This window comes from Solanum pennellii, chromosome 3 (assembly GCF_001406875.1).
Source record: "Solanum pennellii chromosome 3, SPENNV200".
In the NCBI taxonomy this organism is placed as follows: domain Eukaryota; kingdom Viridiplantae; phylum Streptophyta; class Magnoliopsida; order Solanales; family Solanaceae; genus Solanum; species Solanum pennellii.
Window position 1 is genome coordinate 6,372,339 of NC_028639.1, and position 24,655 is coordinate 6,396,993.

At 26.5% G+C, this 24,655-nt stretch overlaps 1 protein-coding gene and 1 non-coding gene across 2 annotated transcripts; both read right to left on the reverse strand.

The window, feature by feature from the left end:
- Positions 1–327: 327 nt before the first annotated feature.
- Positions 328–401, reverse strand: TRNAI-AAU. Its single transcript has one exon. It is a non-coding gene; the product is annotated as a tRNA-Ile (tRNA).
- A 367-nt stretch (positions 402–768) lies between these two features.
- Positions 769–5,763, reverse strand: LOC107013842 (protein DETOXIFICATION 14-like). The gene is made up of 7 exons (XM_015213721.2): positions 5,309–5,763; positions 4,003–4,550; positions 2,786–2,872; positions 2,627–2,683; positions 1,830–2,068; positions 1,187–1,392; positions 769–944 (listed from the first exon to the last, which is right to left on the reverse strand). The coding sequence occupies exons 1-7, from the start codon at positions 5,549–5,551 to the stop codon at positions 912–914; spliced, it is 1,413 nt and encodes a 470-aa protein (XP_015069207.1). The 5' UTR covers positions 5,552–5,763; the 3' UTR covers positions 769–911.
- Positions 5,764–24,655: the final 18,892 nt, after the last annotated feature.

Below are 24,655 nucleotides of genomic sequence, written 5' to 3' on the forward strand. Positions count from 1 at the left end.
ATTCAAAATTATCTACGCTCAGCTTCTTGTTTGAAGATACTAATGAAAAGAAATTTGTGGGTATGTAGTAGGGTACTCTTAACTATTCTGTCCGTTTCAATTTATTTGATTTGATACAAAAAGAAATAAAAAATAATGGCAAACTTGTTTATATGCTTATTTTTTCATGAAAATAATTAGCAAATCATTATTAAAAATTGTCTATACTCAGCTTCTTTTTTCAAGAAAATAATGAAAAGAAATCTGTGTGTTTGTAGTTGGGTGCTCTTAACTATTTCATTTGTTTCAATTTATTTTGACTTGACAAAAAAAAATAACAAAAAATAATGGCCCATGCAGGTCTCGAACCTGCGACCTTCGCGTTATTAGCACGACGCTCTAACCAACTGAGCTAATGGGCCTTGATGTTTAATATAAGTGGTTTTTTGATTTTGTAAGCAAAACAATCTTAGTTGCGTGATTTTTGAGTTAAAATTTAGAATTGAGCGACTTTTGATAAAAGAATCCTAATTGAGTGATTTTTTGAGAAAATAGTTCATAAATAAATAACTTTTAAGTTAAAAACGAAAATTAAATAATTTTCTCCGAGAAAAGTTATAACTGAAATACTACCTCTTCGAAAGAATTGATCTTTTACTTTTTGACGCTGCCCGTGGGGCACAACCAAACAAGAAGGAAACTAAAAACACTAAAAATCAACATTTATTCATTTTTATATTCTAATGTCACAATAACAAAAAAAAAAAAACTAATAAAATTTTTCAACTCTTCGTTAGCATTTTAGCCTCGTGAAATTGAACAATAATTAGTCAAACATTTTGCTACAAACACCATATTTGCTTAAAACAAATAAATTGAAGTGCTATAATGCCAAAAATAACCAATTTTTTTCATTTTTTCAGTACTTCTCTTCAATAAAAGATTCTTTCCCTAGCTATTGATGCCTGCAAATAAAAATAACAATATTGTTAGTCACAAAAGTAATTTCCAAAAATGTTATTTTTAATTCGTTTTTTAATCTGTTTCAAAAGAAAATGTATGATCTTTCTTTTTTTGATAATTTTTGTCTTAACTTTTTACATAACATGATTTAAAATCACAAAATTCAAAAGAAAATATTTTTTTTCTTAAATTCCGTGTCATGTCCCAAATCAAACAAATAAACTGAAACGAATAGATTTTGTACCTGTTTTTTCCAATCAGTAAAACTTGTTATGATGGAAAGTAGAAGAGATTGAAGTACATTTCCCACATTGAGTCCAATCCAAAGTCCCTTCCCTTGTAAATGAAATAAGAAACCACATACTATTGCTGTTGGAATTCCAGCCAAATAAAATGACCCAAGATTTACATATGCTCCCAAATGTTGCCATCCACTTCCTCTTGCAACTCCTGTAGTATAATTTCACGTATGATCATTCAATTTTATTTAAGATAACAAGTTACTTATAATAATATAACATTAAAATCGTAAAATTATCTTTTGTCGTATAAAAATAACTGAACTATATATATGTCACTTGCCATATTAGCACTTTGTCACTCCATATTTTTTTTTCATATGAAAAAGCACTATAGTATGGCAAGTGGTGAGAAAGAGAAAACAGACTTAAAATCATGATCTCAAAAATCACATATGTTTGATATAAAATCATAGTTTTATATATGTTACACATTTAAACATAAGATTAATATAAGTTTAGTCACCAACCATTTGATAAGACATACGGGATTGATTTCATAGATTGTCACTGAATAACAAAAGTAAAAATAATTTTTAAAAATATAATAACTATTAATTGAGTGATGAAATCGAGAATATAACATACCAGAAAGTACCCCTTGTATGCAGTCAGATACCATCAAGATGCATAGAAAAGGAGCCATTTCACTTATATAATCAACAACTTCCTTTTCATTACTAAATGCATATCCAACAATATGACGGCAACAATAAAATATAGTCCCAGAAATTATTGCATCTGCCATTGAAATTGTAAGTGCAGCCCTAACTGCCATTTTAGCTGCCTCATCATTTCCTGCTCCTAGTTCATTAGACACCCTCGTGCTACAATTCATAAGGAAAAATAGTAGTGACAAAGTTAGAAATTTAACGAAAAATATGTAAATTCTTTTGCTATAAACTTACAAAATGAAATAAACGCTATATTTAATCTTTCTACACTACATAATTTTCGGCGAATAGTTTGTGTTGGACCACCCTTCGCCTAAGGTGGCTCTGCCCATGAGGAAAAGCTTATAATATAATAGTGATTTTTTTTATCGTGTTAAAGTCAAAATTTTCATCAAAAGAATCAATTCATGATAGGTTACTTTTTTAATGTTAATTTATGTAATATTGTTTGATTAAACACGAAATTTGAGAAATAACTTTTAAAATATATGTTTGTGTGTTATAAATTATCTCATAAAAGATTAAATTGATATTTCAAAGTTAAATTTATATATTTAAAAGTAAAAAGATATATATCACAATAATTGATAATTTTAAATATTAAAAAAATGATATAAAAAAATTTATTTAACTCTGACAATTTAAAAAATATCACATATATTGAAACAAATATGAATAATAGTATATAAAAATCAGCAGAGGGATCCAAACCTTGCTCCAGCACCAAGGGAAAATGGTAAGAAGTAATGAGTGGAAGCAATAAGAAGGCTGTAAAAATAAAAAGTCACTCACATATCATAATTAGTAATTAATTTATGTTTAATTATAAAATAATGAAAGATAAGAAAATGAATTAGTTTTAATAATTACCATATGGAAAGCACAGAAGTCTCAAGCTGAGGATTTGGCAACACACCAGCTAGCAATATCACTATCTCAAACGTCCACCATTCAAGACTGCAACAATCATAACCATTACGGCTTATCAAATGGACGGGTTGGGGTTAAAATAAATTAAAAAATAATTGGGCTAATTTATTATTCGTCATTCATACCACGTCAAGAGCATCGGGTTAAGAATAAATAAATTCTAGAAAATATCAATTAATAACTCATATCTTCAATATGAGAATATACATCACACCAATGTGAATAAACAATCTTAAAATAGATTGAAATTGATAATTAAATTAGATTCAATTGCAGATTCTTTTAAAATGGATTAAGACTTCAATAAGCTGAAATTGACTGAAAACAAATTATCTTGAGCTCAATCCACAAAATTCTAAACAAATTAAACGAATTGTATATATATAACAATATATATTTATGATTATATCATTAAAAAAAGTCATAAACTTTATAAAATAACAATTATTAAAACTTAAGATCGCTATTTGATTTTGACATTAAATCAGTATGATACATGAGTAATCTATTATAGAGAGAGAGGAAATTGACAGAAGATTCTTTTGGTTCACCAAAATTAACCTTTCACTGACTCTCCTTGCAAAGGTTTAAGGTTAGAGTGTTCAGCATCACACATTTATCAAAAATAATTTTACGCGTTTGGACCATAAAAAAGAGTTGAGCCCACGTATGAAAAGTCTGTTGAGATATAAACATGACAAAATTATTGGGTCCCTATGAATACTTATTTGACTATAGACTCACCCTTCACGAATCGAAGTGAAATTTATGAATTCTTATAACAATCTCAAATTATTATAGAATAAAAATTAAATTTACAATTCAATATTTATAGAAATTTAGTGTAACCAACGGACTAAAAACTCAATTGACTAAATAAAAGTTTAACCGACTAATTAATTACTTGTTTAAATTTTAAAGTAGATGATCACACAATTTAACAAGTCAATTCATCCACTTGCCTATCAAGAAGTAAAGCAAGCAAGGATTCGCTAGGCGTATATGTGTTTGTCTTAGTTTGACTCAATATAAAGAGAATGTTGAACCTTGGTGTCATAAACTAAAGATGTGCGTACTGTACTACAACATCATTTGAATTTTGTGGTTTTAAATGAAAGTACGACAAATAAATTGAAACGAGTAAGAAGAAAACTTACCAAACCATGCAAGCAGAAGGAATAGCCAAAGGGAAGAACTCTCTTATGCTAGCAAGAACTTCTTCTTTTGAGAAATAGAGTCTAGTCTTTTCACATGATTTAGAATACTTCACATATAATCCAAGAAGCAACAAATTGAACCAATATGATAAACCAATTGCAAATGCAGCTCCAACACTTCCAAAATCCAAGGTGAACACACATAACCAACAAATTGGGACATGAAAACATAGTGTTGCAATAGAGCTAACAACCATAGGGAGAATCAAGCTTTGAGTTTGCAAGTAACGTGTGACCGCTTGCAAAATCGCGAAAGGGAAGAGTGAAATTAATAGCCAGATTGAATATTTTCCTGCTTCTCTAGAAATCAAAGGATCTTGATGCATGAAAATAAGAATTTTGTCCATAAATAACCACAGTATAGATATTGGTATGCAAACTAAAAGGAGAGATATGATAGCTCCAGTAGTGTAAATGCCTAATTTCTTGTATTGTTTAGCTCCATATGCTTGTCCACAAAGTGTTTCTAAGCCACTAGCCATTCCTAACTGCATTGCAACATCAAAGCGGATTCAGGATTTGAAATTTATAAATTTATATAACAATCTCACGATAATAGTCACAGTCAAATATTTATAAATATTCAGTGGATTTCCTAATACATATATACAAAGTTTGAACGCGAAATTAGCTAAGTCTAATTTATTAGGGAAAATTAAGGATTTTGGTAAAGATGTTCAAGATTTTGGTAATTTTTGACCTATGTACAAATTATAGTTTAATATATTCAATGAAATTTCTTGATGAAAGATATATTTAACTGGCTACCCTTCATTCTATATACCTCTACATTTTTCATAAAATGTAATAATAGCCAATTTAGATAGTCCATTATTTCTTCTTTTCTAGTGAAATCCTATTAAAAATGATTTTCTTTTTGGTTGTGTTATTATAGACCTGACTTTTTAACATGCTCAAGTGGTAATTGAAGAAATATTTAATTCTTCTCTTTCTAGTGTAGTAGTCTTTTGTTGTACTACTTTTGTGCTTCGCCCAATAGCACACTCCTAAGTAAGCGGGCTTTACCAGTAGTATCCTCCTGGATTAGTTAAAGAGCTTCTTTCCCTATTCTCAAAAAACATCTTTTCATGCTTGTGACATATGAAAAAAGAGCAACGAATAACTAATCTAACATAATACAACTTAGAAAAATGTCAAATTTTGGATGAATTCAAATAAAAAACTAGCAAAAATGGTTAATTAATCCACTTTATCAAACAAGGTAAGTGAAAATTAGGATACTTACAAGGAGACTAAATCCAGTAACATTGGTGAGAGAGGTAGCAATAGAAGCACCAGAGAGTGAAAGTTCACTTAAATGACCAAGCATCATCATTGACAAAACTCTTATTAGGTGTTGTGAAACATTGACCACTATCATTGGTATGGCTATGTAACACACCTTTTTCATTGCCTCTAACAAGGAACCCCATGTTGTAATTGTCTTCAAACTTTCCCTCTTTTCTGGCAATAGAAGACCTTCTTCCATAGCTAAAATTACTCTCTCTTGACTTTAACTTAGCTTTGGTATATATGTGAACAAGATTTGATCTTTTCGTTCATATTTGACTTGATATATTTAAGAAACAACATGTATACGGAGTGGTATTCATTTTTACGGCCAAAATTATATATATATTATATACATCAGAGATTTGACCTTTTGCTTATGTTTACTTGTTCACATAGACTTGATACATCTATCAAGAAGAGAAATATAAATAAAATGGTATGTGAGATTTGATTATTAATTTTTATTGATTTGATATGTTTAAGAAATAACATGTGTATTGAACCGTGTTTATTTTTTGGGCAAAAACTTTAATATATATATGTATGTGTGTGTGTGCACGCACACATTTTTAGATTTGGTATTTCGTTTATGTTTACTTATTTATATCTGACTTGATACACCACACCTATTAAGAAGCAAGCCTTAATAAAGTATTATTTATTTTTAACCCCAAAACTTTAATGTATACCGAAACACTTAAGATTTGACCTTTTATTTATATATACTTATCCATGTTTAACTTGACACATATGTTAAAAATCAATATGATAATTTCCTCACTGTTTACTTTTAATTTTAGTATGTTTTCAAAATGAATATTTTTTTCTTTTTCTTATGACTATTTTTACTATTTATATGATATATTTAAAATCACATAATTAAATATATTTAAATACTTATTATGTATCTTTAATTTTAGACAAATCATAAATTGTAGACAGATGGAAATAATTATCTTTTAAAACACTTACCCTACATCTATCCCATCCCTCTTAGTCTTTTTCTTTGTTCTTATTTGGGGTGGTTGTTAGATTTTTCATTTAGGTTATTAAGTTATTATCAAATTAATATATTTTTGAGGTTCAAATAAAAAATAAGTGTCAAAAACATATGAAGTGTTTTTTTTTAGTTTCATATCTATGCTATTAAAAGAATGAATTGTATATCTGAATTATCACTTATTAATTTGAAAAACACGATGGTATATTAATGCATTCTCTCTTTTTTTGGCTTATTTTTTTAAAACTCTGTCAGAGAATATTTTTTAAAAATTCAGATGGCACTCCTTCCCTTAATCCTTCTTCTAAAAAAAATTGATACTAATTTTTTTTAAAAAAAAATTACCCAACCCCATCTAACCCTTAGCTCATAATTTGTTTTTATTTTTTTTATATATTTTTCTTGTTTTATTGTTAAATATGTACATATATATCTTTTCTATTTGTACTGAATATAATAGAAATAAAAATTTTAGTTTTAAAAAAGTCTTGGGATGGGGTAGATTTTTAAGGGAGAATTTTATACCTAAATTATCACTTATTAATTTGAGAAATACAATGACATGTATAATGTATTTTCTCTTTTATTCGCAAAAATCTCATCACATGACATTTCATATAGATAAAAAATATTTCACATTTACAAAAATTAAATAAATTACACACTCCACCATCCCCGCACCCCACCCCGGGATAATCAGCCCGTTCATTTATTTTTTTAAAAACTCTTTCACAGAATATTGTTTAAAAATTCAGATGTCACCCCTTCCCTCACTCTTTCATTAAAAAATATTTTTTTATCAAAAAAAAATTATCCCAACCCATCTAACCCTTAGCTCATAATTTGTTTTTTTTTTTTATATATTTTTCTCGTTTTATATTAAATATGTACATATATTTCTAGAAAAATATATTTTTTTACTTGTATCGAATATAACAGAAATGAAAATTTTAGTTTTAAAAAAAGTCTTGGATGGGATAGATATTTTGTTTCTTTTTTAAAAAAGAAAAAGCTAAGAATTTGAATGGCGATTACAGTGAGTGGAAGGGGTGGAGTGTGCAAGAAAAATATTTTACTTTTTATTTTTAAATTTTTTTGAGAGAGGGGGACTAAGTTTAACTAATAATAATAATTTATTTAATTTTGATCAATATAAAATATTTTATCCATATAGAGTGTGATGTGATAACTTTTTTCTAAATAAAAGAGCGAGAGTACTATGCACACCATGATTAGAGTGTAATAAAAGAAAGAGATGTGTATTTCTGAAACTAATAAAATGATAGTTTCAATATGAGATTCACACTCTTAATTGTTTAGATATAACACTCAAAAAAAGATAATTTGAATGTATTTTTGAATCTTTTTTTCTTTAAATAAATGATGTTTTTAGTTTGAACGTATTTTTAAAAGATTATTTGGCAATTAGATAGAAGAAATATTATATATGTATTAAATCACGCATAAATAATACTATATTTTGATAATTGGTTAGCACTATAGTGTATAAATTAATACAATGCTTGATTTGTAATTTAAAATTTGCATAACTAACATATTTATAAGTTTGAAGGAATTTATGTACTAATTTTATATGGGATAAAAGATGGATAACACAATACATTGATGACTAATTAAATTTAGCATAATCAGATTCTATCTGACTAATTTCTACCTAAAATAATTCATAAGTTTATTTATAATTGATTTATGTATTACTAATATTTGCATAATTCTCTTCAATTATAAAACGGCCTCTTAAGAAACTATTCATCATTAAAATATAAGAAGTGTTTTTATTCATTCACTCCTAACAAAAAGATGAGAAGTGTTTTTATCAGTTTACTCCTTTAGTATCAAATACTTTGAAAAAGGAAGCCTTTTTTTAATAATGTAAATATTTTATATATTAAAACAAGAATATTTGTAAAATAATCATTTTTGAGGAAATCTAAAGCACTATTTATTTTTAAAACAAAATTAAAAAATACTTATTATTTTAAAACGGACAGAGTACTAAATTAGTACATTAATTTTAGGTTTATCTTTGTACTAATAATAAATGACATCTTCGATCTGAATATTAAATATTTTATTTTATTATATAAAAATAAATATATTTACAAATGAATTGTTTGATAGTCTCGAAGAGTTGTATTTTCCACATTTTTCTGGAAAAGAATCTTTCCCAAAAAAAACATTATTTTAAAGGTGATGGTAGCTTTGATAATCTAAGGAATTGTTTGATAAAACTTGCGAGGGATAAGGAAAAATGATTTGAAAAAAATATATATATATAGAACTATAAATTAATTATTTTAAAATTATTTATCTACTATTAATATTATTATATATGATGAATAAATTATCTCAAAAATATAGTGAAATAACGAATAATATGAAATATTTTGAGTTATAGTATAACTTTATTAACTTATCTTATATCAAACGATCCTTAAAAAGTATGAATTTACTTGTTTTAACATTTGATTTACACGGCACATTTTTCTATAGAAAATAGATTATTGTGGTAGCATTATTTTGAAGAGTTGTGATTGGTATTTAATGTGTTAATTAATAGTATTTTTTATTTTTATTGTGTTGTATTTGTGTACGAGATAAAAAAAAATCGTATAATAACTCATAAATTATACATGACAGGTAAATTAAGCTAGACAAAATTTATAAATAATAAATTCAATCAAAAAATCAAATTAAAGATTTGAACTTACAACCTTGACATCAACTAACCAATACCTTCAATTAATTGAATTATGCATATATATATATATATTTTTTTATCTCTTGGCTTATGAATATTCATAAATGTCATAGTTATTAATATTTTAGTTAGCAGCTTATGGTCTTCAATTATTTTATAATGAAAGATTTTAAATTTTTTATTTATTTTTTTTCAATGTAAATTTCAATCAAACAAAAAGCTTAAAAGTCAAAGTAAATATTAAACATCAAGTGGGAGAGTATAATCCGTTTGGTTATGAAATTTTTTATTAAAATAACAAAATAAATTTCACTTTATCCAAATTTCCAAATTCCACATGTGAAAACATCAAAACACTGTCTTTACTTCTATGAATTTTATTTATTTTAAAATTTATTCTAATTATTTTTATTTTATAAAAAAATACCCCTAATTAAATTAGATTTTAATATATAAATCATACATCATTTTTCCAAAAAAAAGATAACATTTATATTCTAATAAAATTATTGTAAAAAATTTGATCAACTTCAATTCCAACTTTAGAAAAGGTCAAAAATAAAATATTTAATATTTTTTTCATGGCCGTGTCAGGTGTGTATATATATTATAGAAGAGGACTAAATAAAATAAAAAATACAATATCAATTTCCACTGGCAATATGATTATTCATTTCATTTCTTAAAAATATTTATCGTCCCTATATATTCGATCATCACTTTAATATTACAGTGAGTCAGTGACCTGTTTCCTTTTTGGATTTTTCTTCTCTACTTGAACTAGCAAAGCAATATTTAATGTATATATTCATATTGATTTGAGTTTTTTAAATATTGAATTAAATTATGTATGTGAAAATATATATTTATAAATCAAATCAAATTAATAAAATTTGATTTTTTCAAATTTTTCAACCTCAGATTTTTTCGGGTTGATTCAGATTTTTCGAATACCAAATACAATGATTTGTGTCGAATTTCTTAATTAGTCAAACCAATCTAATAGCCTCGAGTTTTTTTCAGGTTTCTGGATTTTTCTGGTAATGTATTCATACAAACATATAATTAATTTATGCTTCAAATATTTTTTGTTCAACTAAAATATAATTATTTAACGTGAATCTTAAAAAAATAACACGAAATATGATATGAGTAGTGACACTAAAATATTAAATAAAAATATAATAAAACCTATAAAATAAATATTACAAATTCATAATAAATCATGCTAAAATAAGTCTAATAAGTATCATTACATGATTAAACATGAAAAAAGAATTAAAATTAGATTATGTACTTTAACTGGATCAATATAAAATCAAAGAACAAATATTCAACATCATTATCATTCTTAGTGTTGAATTAATTTATTTTATTAGCATTAGTATTGATTTGATTTCGAATTGAGCTTTATTAGAGTTACTAATATATATAGACTATAACCTTTATTGCACTATTCAAAATTTTATGTACCAAAAAACTTGAAAAAATATGTTAGAAAATAAAAATTATGAAAACGTATAAGTAATATTCAGAAATTACATCAAAGTAAATACTTTTACGTATAAAATATACTTTAAAATTATATATATAGTGTCAGATAGATTTGGTCTCAGGTTGAATTTTTTTAAGTTAAAACGAAACAAACCCAAGAATAATCGAAGTTTTTTCTCCATTACCAAATTAAGTCAAACCAAATCATTAGTCGAGTTTTATTTCAACTTGACTAAATTTACAGTTTAATTCGATTTTTTATTTAATTTTGTACACCACTAATTTAAAGTGTATAAATAATGGACCTAGAAGATATTTTAAGGATGAGATTAAGATAGAAAGTAGATAGTAACCATTAAAGTAGGGGTGTACAAAATCAAATTGAAAATCAAACCAAATCGCAAATCGAAAAAGAAAATTCAACTAGTGATTAGTTTGACTTAGTTTGGTATTGAAAAAAATAACCGACTAAATTTTTATTGGTTTGATTTAAACTAAAAAAAATAACCCCGGGTCAAACCAACCCCATAATATATATAAAATTTTAAAATTTTATTATATACACAAAAATATTTATTTTGATATTATTTTTAAATATTTCTTATACTTTTTCATAGAATTTATCTTTTAGTATATTACCTCAAGTTTGAAATTTAGAATTTTGAATGGTTCCATAAAGATTTTAGTCCACATATGCTGGTAATTATAATAAAAATTAAATCAAGAACAAATTAATACTAATACAAAAAGAAAATTAATTCAATACTAAGAATTACAGTAATATTAAATATTTGTTATTTGGTTTCACATTGGTTTAGACAATTAAAATCCATAATCTAATTTTAATTTTTTTTTAATATTTAGTTATGTAACTAATATTTATTAAACTTGTTTAGCATAATTTAGTACTTTTAAATTATGATCATTTAATTATGACTTGTTAATTTGTAAATTTTCTTACGCAATTTCATTATTATCATTATTATTATTATCATCATCATCATCATCATCATCATTATTATTATTATTATTATTATTATTGTTGTTGTTGTTGTTGTTGTTGTTGTTATTATTATTGTTATTATCATCATCATCATCATCATCATCATAATTGTTATTGAATATTTTAGTGTCATTAATCATATCATATTTTGTGTTATTTCTTACGAAATACTTTAGATAGTTATATTTGGAAGGACTGAAGAAATATTTAAAGTACAAGTAAATTATATGTGTATAATACTTTATCAGAAAAATTCAAAAATTCAAAAAAACGAATTTTTTTTATTTGTTTTGATTTATAGATTTTAAAATCTGACACAAATAATTTAATTAATATTTAAAAAATTCAAACCAATCCAACCATATATATCCCTAATTAAAAGAATATGATACGATAAAGCATATCCTATAAATAAAACTTTATCTAATATAAATCTAAATTAATTAAATTTCAAAGCAATTATCAAACGTGGCGTAAGAAAGAAAGATACGAGACATTAAAATTATCATAAACAGATCTGTCAATTGTTGGGGGAAAGTTACACATGTAACCATCTGATTAAAAATATTTACAATCGAGTATAATATAAAATTTTAATACACAAATCATGCTATCATAGCTATAAATTATTATTTTTTACATGTTATTCCCCAACCAAAAAATGATCTTCCACAAATCAATAATTTATTTAAATGATCCATATGATAATACTTCAAATTATATTTGAATCTCGACAATATGTCTACAAATAGAAGAGATAAATAATTTAGGGATCAATAATTGTTAGTGGTCATATTAAAAAGATAGTTTATTGTATTAAATTCTTTGTTATGTGTAAGACTCGAAGAAGAATTGAATCATAAGAATCTATTATACGTAATATTATTTTAATATTTATACAAGAAGTTGTTTTCAAAGTTTATATATGTTTATCTATCAAACCTTTTTTTAAGAAAAAAAAAGATATTAATGAGAGAAAGAGTGAGAAAAGGACTATAGTCTATACACTATATATGAACAAGATATACCAATTATTCGCTTTATATACATGTTATAAGTTGTATGTATGATATTCGCTATATACATAGGGCGTGAAATGCCACATATGGCGTCAAGTAGGACGTATATTTACTTATTCATTTATATAAATTTAAGAGTTTATTTATGCATATTTAAATTAATATTTTTAAATGTCAAATAAAATAAAATTAAAGAAGGAATTTCTATATCATGCCAAAAACTTAGTTTGCTCCCTTCAATTAAAAGGATCTTATTGCATATATTTATCTATATATGTTAATCAATTCGATTATTACATACTGAAATATTGAATGTAGTCATCCATTCTAAAAAAATGTTATCAATATACTTGGGGTTTGTTCATGGTCGGTCTAGATCCATTTTTGGTAAAATCAGATCACATCAATTTTGTAAAATTTTAAATTATTGCAACAAGATCAAATTAAAATATACTCCTTTTGTTTCAAAAAGGCTGACTTAGTTTGATTTGACACGAAATTTAAAAAGTTATAAAAGATTTTTGAATCTTATGATCCTAAATAAAGTTATGTCAAATATTTAAAATTGTCTTTTAATCTTATGATCTTAAATGTGTCACATGGAAAACTATAATTAAAATGTTACCAGAAAAGGAAAAAGATAATTCTTTTTTACACAAACTAAAAAAGAAAGTAGGTCATTTTTTTTTAAAACAAATCGAGTAATATATGTCATCAATTTGATTGTTGTTGGTTTGGTTTGATTTGATTTAATACAATTCTTTTATTTTAATAAATATATATTTCTCTCTTCAATTTTCCTCCCGGGACTATGAAAAAAAAAACTTCTTTTATAATCCATTATCACCTAGTAGAGTTGTTACTATGGGTTGACCCACCCCATTTCGATCAACTCAAACAGGCTTAAATTCAATGGGCCCAAGTCGGATTGATCCATTTTTTTGTGGGTTAAAAAATGATTAGTCAAATCCACAAGTACGTGGCTACCGGATGTATCGGGATATTTAAAGGGAAACTTATATTAATATATTAAAATAAAAAAATATTTATCATTTATAGCAATAATATCTTTTTTTCACTTGATCACTTTTAATTCATTTATAATACAAGTTTAATACATATTACAAAAAACAATTTATTATTCATATATAATACGAGTTTTAATGATGGATAATACATTTATCATACATTTTAATACACTTAGTATATAATGTGTCAAATTTTTACCAAACAAACATAATATATTTGAAAAAACAATTATAATTCATATATATTGCATACATAATTCACTTTTAATTCATATTGCAGATTTAACATAGTATTGTTATAAATGGTAATAAATAAAAAGTATTGCTAAAATTAGTAATTATTTATTAAAATTTACTAATTTATGTAATTTTTCCTTAGTATAAGTATTACAATTTGTAATCAAATCCACAAAAAATATTATCTTTATAATATTCATTAAGTTTTATTTCAAGTAAAAGTACAAATAGCTAAATAGAAACATTAAGCTAATTGTTTTCTAATGATCACATAAACACAATTTGTTTTTAAATTTTCTGTAAATAGATTCTGAGTTTGGACTCTTGATATTTTTAATACTCTATTTTATTTTTATTTTTTAATTAAATTTTAGCCCTGGGCCAGTACTATCCATAATTCTCAAGTCTCACAAATCAAGCAAATTTATTTCTATTGGCTCCAAATACATTACTAGTACAACTCTATTAAATCACCAATTAAATCAAATTGACCCCGTACATCTAACTCATATTGACAACCCTATATGTTATGGGAGTTATAAATTTTCTCGATTATCAACACAATGTCTTGAGATCATTTATAACATTTAATGAAAGTTAATAAAATAATGAGTTTGAACTGATAAGTTTCTTTAATGAAAATGAGCTTAAGTATAGCCATCCAATTTATCGATTTGAGTGCTAAAATTTTTTATTTTTAGTAGTGGTCCACTTTTATAATTAGTTACATATTAGTAAATAATCTATTGAAAGAAAGGAAGACAAAAATATATGTTTGAGCATAAAAACAAATTGAGAAGAGGGGTTACTTGTGCAGCGATTACAAGGATCAACAGTGTGTTCTCGTATTGGTAAGTTTCTATATTAATCGTTACTCTGCAAAATTTTGGATGAATATATTACTTCTATCAAGTGAAAGTTTTAAGGGTGTATTGGGTTGTTATGATAGTTAAGTGTATCAAGTCATTGTTCTTGGCAATTAAACACGAATTAATGTATTCCTTGTAGTGAATATTGGATAGGAAATAGTGTATAAGTTAAGATTTTATGTTAATTTGGGGACAAAACTAAATGGATGATAGTCAAACAATCATTACAATAATTATGTGGTAATCATAAAGTAATGATTAGGAGATGTTAAATTGAGTGATTGAATTATATCATAATGCATAGCAAGTTTTGCTCATAAGTGCTTATTTCTCTGTGATTAGTATCGCTAATATAGGTTGGTTTTTTCTGTTATTATTGATGTTATTTAAAATTGGGTGGAAATGTTGTTAGGTATTCACGTGAGTTGGATTTCATGGCATTATAGTAGGACCTCTTAAGGGTCGTTTAATACAAATATGCATAATGCAGAGATTATTAACGTATGAATTAGTAATACGGGATTAATAATGCATGGTTAGTAATGTAAGGATTAATTTTCATCAAGTGTTTGATTCATTATTTCCCACCTAATCTTATGTTCCGTTTAAAATTCTATAAAAAGTTTATTTCCTATTATACCCTTGAGTTATTATGAGATTTATATTTCATTTAACTAGTCAAGTTAAATACTAAAGCATATATAAAAAAAATTATTATTATTATTTTAAGGTGTTGTATGCCACTATAGACATCATCGATAGCACAATATGTTTTATTCGTAAAGAAAAAAATATTCATTTTATGTGAGTTTCAACTTTTTAGAGTCGCCACTTAATTTTTTAAGAAAATTAAGAAAAACTTTTTGTTTTCAAAAGACTTAAACATAAAAATCTAGTGAAAAACTTAAAGGGTGTTCGGAAATTCCTATTTATATTTTAGGAAGGATTTTACGGCACCTAAAATATTCGCTAATGCGATTTTCCAATAACTAACTTATATTTTGGCCGAAACTTAACTTAAATTGTTTTTGAATTGAAATCTTATCTAGAGCTTTTAAAAGAGTGAATCATTAGCCTATTCTCTATATCTTTAACTCGAAAATTTAATGAAGTCATTTTTAAGTTTTTAAAAGTCGGTTTAGCTTGATCTTTAAAACAAAATAGCAACGTCTTGCTGGGATTTTAATTTTTTTAACCCTAAGACTAATCAACAATTAAATAACAAGTAATGAGTAAAAGACGGAGAGAGAGAGAGAGTTGGGTCCAAATCGGTTTCTGTCCACCTGGACCGGTATTTGGACCCACTTTCTTTTGGGTTTTTAACCCATTTTTCTTTGTATCTGTCCTAACTAAACAAAATAATAGATAATAATACAAAAATGACGAGGGCTTAGACCCAAATGAACAAAATACAAGACTTAGTAAAAATAAATTTGAACTTTTAGCTCAAGTCTTCAACTCCTTGGTTTGCTCCGAATTCTTTCAACTCGGAAACCTATATTTTATTTCCCAAACTGCTGACTCGCTGAAAGAAAGATATTGGGATTTTATGGCCCTACTCCACGGAATGCAAGGGAAAGAATCTCCAAAGAGTCGGAAGTTAAACGCACCTTGAATCCATGTAATACAAACTAAGACGTACAAAACGCGATAAGTCAAAGTATGCATGCTAACGATTAATTCACTGCCCATATTAACGCAGGATGACAAAGAAACGGATACAAATAATCAAAGACCCTTCTCTTAACTAGTTTGTCACATACAAACTACATTGAACAGATAGAGGAGCTTAACATGGTTGAAACAATCAGTTACAGATTTAAGACACTTAGTATATATCGCTAAATGAAATTCGAAATATTGATATCTTGCCTCATTTTTTCAGCCTTTGGTGAAAGAATAAAAACAGCGACATCTAAGGCTAACCCAACATTATATTCATAATGACCCAACATGGGTCGGGTCGGGTATAAGCATTGAGTTCAATTGGAGAGAACAAAAGAGAGGATGGGCCACTGGTTTGGGTAAAGGAATTAAGGGAAATTGGGGAATGCTGCTTTCAAATTATGCATACTTGATAGATTAGAAACGTTCGCATACGTTAAGGAAAGGAAAGAATTGGAGAAGTAAGTTGTCTGACTGTCAGTTCTTCAGTGGAGGTAGGTTATGGTCTATTCAATTTGATAGATAGACTCATAATAATGATTGATATGCATAGAGTAATTTTGTGAATTTCTCTATGTACTTGGTGGTGTAGTTTAAATGATCTCTGTGTTGTTTGTGATTGGTCTGAAATCTTGACACCATGAAATTTATAATCTTGAACTTTCTCTATCGAGATGATGCCTTTAATAAAGAAGACTTGATGAAATATTGATAATGCAGTGGAAAATGGTGATAATAAATGATATAACAATATTATTCGATCGGAGTGTCACGATCTAACATGATATTATTGGGTCAGGATGTCACGTTTCAACACGATATTATTAGATCGGGTGTCACATTCCAACACGATATTATTAGATCGGGTGTCACGTTCCAACATGGTAACATTAAAGAGGAAAACATATTGAATTAATTGAATGTAGTCAATCTCAAAGAACCCATTTTCTAAACGGAGTGTGGTATGGAGCCATGATCCTTGTGTGTATACTTGATATTGTAATTGATTACGTACTTGCTTCAATTATCACTTATTTATATTTTTATTGCATATCACCTGCTAAGTGTTATAGTTGAATTTCAATGTACAATTCATACTATCATAGTCATCATTTTTTTCTTACATATTATCCCCCAGCCAGAAAATGATATTCCACCAATCAATACCAAAAATATTACTTCTCATTTTCCATAATTCAAGCCCAAAGTCTTCTTTTCCCTCAAATTAATATTCTAATATCTAAATACAAAAATAACTTATAAATCTAGCTAGATGGATGATCCATATGAAAATACGTCAAATTATATTAAGAGAAAAATATTTTATTAATGATCGGAATAAAAGTAATTAGTTACATTAAAGTTTTTAATATTTTTAAGATTTAAAGAAGATCGTATCACAAGAATCTATTATATACCGTTTCACCTTGGCATTTTTATCTGTCACTTCAAAGTTAGTGTGGTAAGAATTGTGTTATTTCACTTTCTTCAACAATTGATGGATTGCACTTCAATTTCTTGTATATATTCCTCAAGTAACTTCTTATTTAAAAAGAGGCCATCTTTTTCAATTTCACTATCCTTTGACAAATTTTCATATTTCATTGCAATATCTTGAGACCTCTAATCTTGATCACATGGGTCAATCAGCCATGATTTCATCTTGTTCACCAAAACAACTTAAAAATATTTTTCTTAAGAAGATCTAGAACTTTATCTATCAAAACTTTTTTTTTTTAAAAAAAAGATACTAAAGAGAGACATAGTGAGAAAAAGATTATACACTTTATATGAACAAGATACATCAATTATTCACTTTATATGCATGTTATAAGATGTATGTATGATACTAGCTAAATATATACTTTATATACAAGATGTAGCATTGAGTGTTTATAAATAGTGTATATGTATTTGACTCAATTTCAAATTTGAATTAAATTACATTAATTTAATATTTAAATAAAAAAAATTGATATTTAAAAACTATATGAAAATTACTATAAATTGCAATTTCTTGCATAATAATATGATGAAAAATACATAGTACAATGTAAATCATAGTTCTTATCGTTTGAGTCTAAAAAATGTAACCATAACAACTAAAAATGAACGGAGAAAATAGTATTAAAATTATGTATAGCATTTATCAATTTGATTCATTTTTTTTGGTCTTCAACTTGTTTTTAATAAAAACAAACTAACTAATAGAGCTTGTTTTCAGACAAAATATATAATAAAATAATTAGTTTGTGATAAATATATGGTCATGTTTTATTTACATAAAGAAATAGTTAAAAATCATGGAAAATATACTTTGACTATATAATTTAGCTTGTCAAAAGTCAGAGAAAGTATACACGGATTATACAATATAGTTTATTAATATATGAGTTACACACTAAATATACATTATGATACACTCAAAAAAGCTGAAAAATAACTTAACAATATATGAAGTATACAATGACTATACAATTCTATCAACTCAAAATCACCTTTAAGAAGTACCAAATTTTAGATATAAAATTCTCTCGATATTTCAAAATTTTTAATGTATAATATGCTCGAAATGATTTACGATTTTGGAACATCGAATTGAAAAGATAAAACAATGAAGAAGGTGGTGGAAAAGGAAGCCATTAATGGCAAAATTGAAAGGAAGAAGAAGAATGATAAATATTGTCCATTTTTTAAAATATAAAATCAAAACCAAGATAAAATTTGATATATTTTTCGGGAAATTTTTCAAAATGTCAATATTTTGATATTTAGGAGGGGTCATTAGCAATACTTTTAATATTTAGTAAAAATGTCAAAATTTTAGTTTGTTATATGTTTTATTTATGTTTTTATTTGAAGTTCAATTTTTATATAACAAATTGGAGTAATTTAAGGGGGGAGAATTTTTTTTAAAAAAAGGATAAATGCTTAAAGGTCTCATCAGTTACAATTTATTAAAATACACCAATTTCCATCTCTTTCTTATTCTTTCACCATGTTCTTAAAAACACACCTTTCACCATTGTTCTAAAAAAAATCAATATCCAATTTTCTTAATCGTTTTGTTTCTGTACACTTTTCTTTATCAAGATAAATATCCAATTTTCACTAACTATTTTATGAAAATCACGAAACTAAAGATATACCACATCTATAAAATTTTCAATATCCAATTTTCATTAATTATTGTTATGAAAATCAGAAAATCGAAAAAATTCATATCCAATTTTCACTAACTATTGTTATGAAACTTTATGATAATAGTTTTATCTATTAAATTAAAATCTTTTTAATTTAGAAATTTGAACACCTGTAGTTTTATCTGTTATTTGACATACTTTTTTCACAGTGTATTTGTTTTATTTTTTCAGAATTTTGTATCCTTGCTTAAATCGTATTCATTCCAATATGTATATCATTTTTGTTTGTAATCATTCTAGTTTTCATGTTGTTTTTTGTATAATGAAACTTATATTTCTTTATTAGTTTGTATTCATTCCAATATGTATGTCAAATAAATATGTAGCTATTTAAGAAACACATTTGTATTCGTATATTCTTTTTACTGTATATTTAGTTTTTCTCTTCATAATCTTGTTTTCTTTCCTAAGTCGTATTCATTCTAATATATGTATTATTTGTATTTGTATTTGTATTTGTTCTAATTTTTATATTGTATTTTGTATAATAGTGCATAAAATATAAAATTAATATGATGCAATTCAAAATCTCATTGTATACCATTAGGACAAATACAAATTAAAATCTAAGTACAAACTACATGGTATACAAAATGATATTGAAAATACAAAATGAGTCAAATAAGATACAAAATCTATTTTACTAATGCAATTAGTATGAATACATATACAGTGAATTGAGTAAATAAACTGTATTTTTGTTATTTAGAATTGAAAATGAATACAAAATCAAATATGGATACATACTATCTAGTATACAAAGTAATATTGAAAATACAAAATGAGCAAAATAAAGTAAAAAATATGATTTACCGATGCAATTAGGATGAATACCTAATAATATAAATAAATTGTATTTTGGTTATTTAGAATTGAGAATGAATACGAAATCAAATATAATAAAAACTTGATGGTATACCATTAAGATGAATACAAAATCAAATCCAAATATAAATTATTTGGAATACAAATTGATATTTTAAATACGAAATAAGTAAAATAAAACAAAACAGATTGTTTTACATATGCAATTAGGATGAATACCTAAATAATGAATACATAAATAAACTTTATTTTTGGTTATTTAGAATTGAGAATGAATGAACCATTAAGAACTTCAATCTGACAATTGATTCCTCGAGTTCCATGAATTCAAGAAGAGTATTTTCATAACCATCCATAGTCCGGTGGCGGAGATCTACAACCAATAAAGAAATCACTCGAGACCAGAGAGTTATGGAGCATGTCCGACTCCTGATTAAACGTAGAAGAAAGCAAAAATGAATTTTATACCTCAATTTACATAAAGAATTGTCAGATGTTGAAATCGTATAAGTTGAAGAAATTTCTTTGGAGCATCAACAAAACCACCCTATGAACGTATGTGTAGCTCTGTAGGTTAATCAAATTAAGAAACATAGAGCCTCCAAAAATATGCAACATTGTGCCTCCGCTTATCATTAATTATTCTTTTACGTTGACTAACATATAGAAAAATTTAGACATAAATTTCAACAAAATGACAGAAATAAAACAATTGATGCTTACTTTATACTTCATTTGGATAGGAGAAGTATCTCTTCCCTCCAAGCACAAAAGACGTTCCGTTCAATAATGAAGAGGTATTATATTAACGTTCAATGATGAAAACCGTAGAGAAAGAGGCGGGGGGAGGGAGAGATTTGAGGTAGAAACCTAGAAAGATTATTAGTATGTTGGGTTCTTTTTTTTTTTACTATTAATAGGTAATAGAGTCAAACTAGGTAACTGATTTGAAAAATAAAAGGATAATAAATTGATTATATTAAGATGTATTATGTTTGCTTAAATAATGACATCATGACATTTTCAATAATTTTTTTTAAAATATAGATGTTTTAGCTAATTATGTTAGAGATTGTGACTACTTTGCTAATTTATCCATATTTTTATCTAAATAAATCGTGAAAACCCATAATTACGATCTAAATCAATGTGTTCGTATAATTCCTACAATACATATCTATTTTGAAAAAGATTAAAATTTTATGTGAATGTAAAAAAATTATGGGAAAATACACAAGTACCCCTCAATCTATGTTCGAAATTCCAGAAACACATTTATACTATACTAAGGTCCTATTACCCCCTGAACTTATTTTATAAGCAATTTTCTACCCCTTTTCGGCCTACGTGACACTAGTTTGAAAAAAAAGTCAACAAGTGTTGGGCCCACAAGATAGTGCCACGTAGGCGGAAAAGGGGTAGAAAATTATTAATAAAATAAGTTAAGGGAGGGTAATAGGACCTTAGTATAGTATAAATGTGTCTCTTAGATTTTGGGCATAGGTTGAGGGGGTACTTGTGCATTATCCCAAAAATTATTACATCATTACAGTAATTTAATTTGTAATATTTGGTAATTAAGTTACGAAAGCACCGACTAGTTGAGACTCATGCATAGTAGGAGCAAATTGAGTTGGTATTCGTCTACGAGAAGCGTACTCATATGCCTTTTGAGGCTTTCCCGTTATGAATATTCTCAGGTAAGAAAGAAGAATCTCACCTCTTTCTGTTGTTGAACATAAATCTACTTTAGATTTACTAGACTACAAAGAAAGAAGTTGGTAGCGCACTAAACTCACTACGTTCTACACTACCTAGTGGTTCGCCTGAATGTCGAATCTTTCTTTGCCGTCAACTCGACGTCGTCGTCACCTGCAAGATATGGCGAAAAACATGATTTTACTAAACAAGCGAGAAAGACCCTTTCTATCTTATATTAGTCAGGCGCGCTAGCTGCAATAAAAAAAACGTTAACAAAAAATAGAAAGTGCTTTGAAAGGCGTCAGCTACCTTCTTAGTCAGCACAACTAGGTGCTGGTAATCAATTAGTCGCGTTGGCACGTCACTCGGCTCCTCAGCACGTAACTATATTTTTCATAAACAATTATTTGTATTAATATATAACAAATATACGTGCGTAATTTTATAAATTATTTTTATACCGTGAATATATATACTTAGTATTCTTTTGGAAATTGGGTAGTCTTTTTATTTTGGGGGAGCTTTCACATATAGCCACTAAAAAATAGTCTAATTACTTTCCATAACTATAGTTTGATCATTACAATTCGTAGCTAGATGTTATAGGGAGGAGAGAGCGAGACTGGGAGAGAGAGGAGAGAGGAGAGAGGCGAGAGAGGGCAAAAGTGAGAGAGAGAGAGGTGAATTTATATGCATATTGGTTAGATAATTGTATATTATACATATGTATTTGTCTATATGGCAAGCATGATTGGGAGAGAGAGGCGAGCGAGATTGGGAGAGAGGCGAGCGAGAGAGGGCAGAGAGTGGGAGAGAGGTGAATTGTACATGTATATTGGTTAGATAATTGTATATTATACATATGCATTTGTATAATAAGCAAGTGAGGTTGGGAGAGAGAGGAGAGAGGCAAGCGAGATTGAGAGAGGAAGGATAGAGACGAGGGAAAGAGGTCAGAGAGGGGGAGAGAGATAAATTTGTATGTATATGATTAAATAATTATATATTATACATATGTATTTGTATATTCTGGCAAATTATACATATACAAATGTCTCTATATATACAACCTCGAAGTCAGCCCATATAATTAATGTATAATATTAATTGTGAGTGATAATTATAACAAACTATAGCTATAAAGTATAAATTTGTTTAACGCGTGATTTTCCCTTTTATTTTTTCATAATCAAACAAAAGATAGGGCTCCACATGCAATTAACAGAAAACAATTGATGATTAATCTTTCTATTTTATTACACTTAATAGATACTTTAGTTCAATTATTATATTTGAAATTAAGTCAATGTTTTTTTTAGGTATGAATCTTGATTGATTAGATCCTGCCTATAATGTACGTTTTTTTCCTATGTAACGATCATTCAATGAATTTGGATAAAATTAAATGAATAAGATTTGTAATAAAAATTTAATGTTATTGAAATAATTATTTATATATTTCTACAATAATAACGGCTTAGCAATCCATTTCCATTAACTCTAGTGTACTCACCAACCACTAGCAACTTCATTAGTATCAACTATTACAGTTATCAACCACAAATCACAATTACTATCTCTAACCACAATCATTATTAGTATCGATTACTACAATGATTAGCCGTCAACATCACCATTAGCAATAATATTCTTAATTGAGACTAACAATCATCACTATTAGCATCGCTATCACCAATTGTCATAAAACTTTTACAAGATATATTGTTGATATGATATTGGTTAATTTAGTAGTTTCTTAAATTAAATATTTACGAGCTGGAAATCTAAATAAGCCATAAAAATGTAAAAATAACCAAAATAAGTCATTATTTTAGTTACTAACTAAAATAAACTTAGTGGAAAAAAAAGTTTTACTTTATTTAATTTTCTAAACGTTTTCCGTTAGTGTCATAACGTGTAATTTTAATGTATAACGGAACTTTTTCTTACACTTTATAAAGTATAAGTAAAAATTACACTTTATAAAGTGGAAGAAAATCTTCCACTTTATAAAAAATTACTTTACCTTTTCACCTTCTCCTTCTTTCTTTCACTTTCATGGCTTCTAAGCTTACACTTTGAAGATGAACATTGATAGTCCCAATCAGACAACTAAGCGGCCCCACACTAAATAAATCAAAATTTCGGAGTAGCACAACCCAACAACATAACAATCCGTCCCTACAAATTATATAAATTAGGTATTTCTTTAACATCTCATATTTTCTTTACTTAGAATGTGTTTCATTTATCTCATCTAGTGTCTAGTATAGTATCATTTTGCCTAATGATTCTGATTCACGAAGTAAATTATAACTTACATGTTCTTAAATTATTTTGATTTTATTTTACAATGAAATAGTAAAAATATTGGAGAAAAAAGAGCTGATTTAGCATTCTTCCGCATTCCTAATTTAGATTTCATTTCTGCTTGTTAGTGGGATAATTATTGAAGTTCATAAGAGGATTAGTTGTTCAATCTCTATGTTGTATTAAATTTGAAAATAAATTATGAAAGAAATATTTCTATGGTC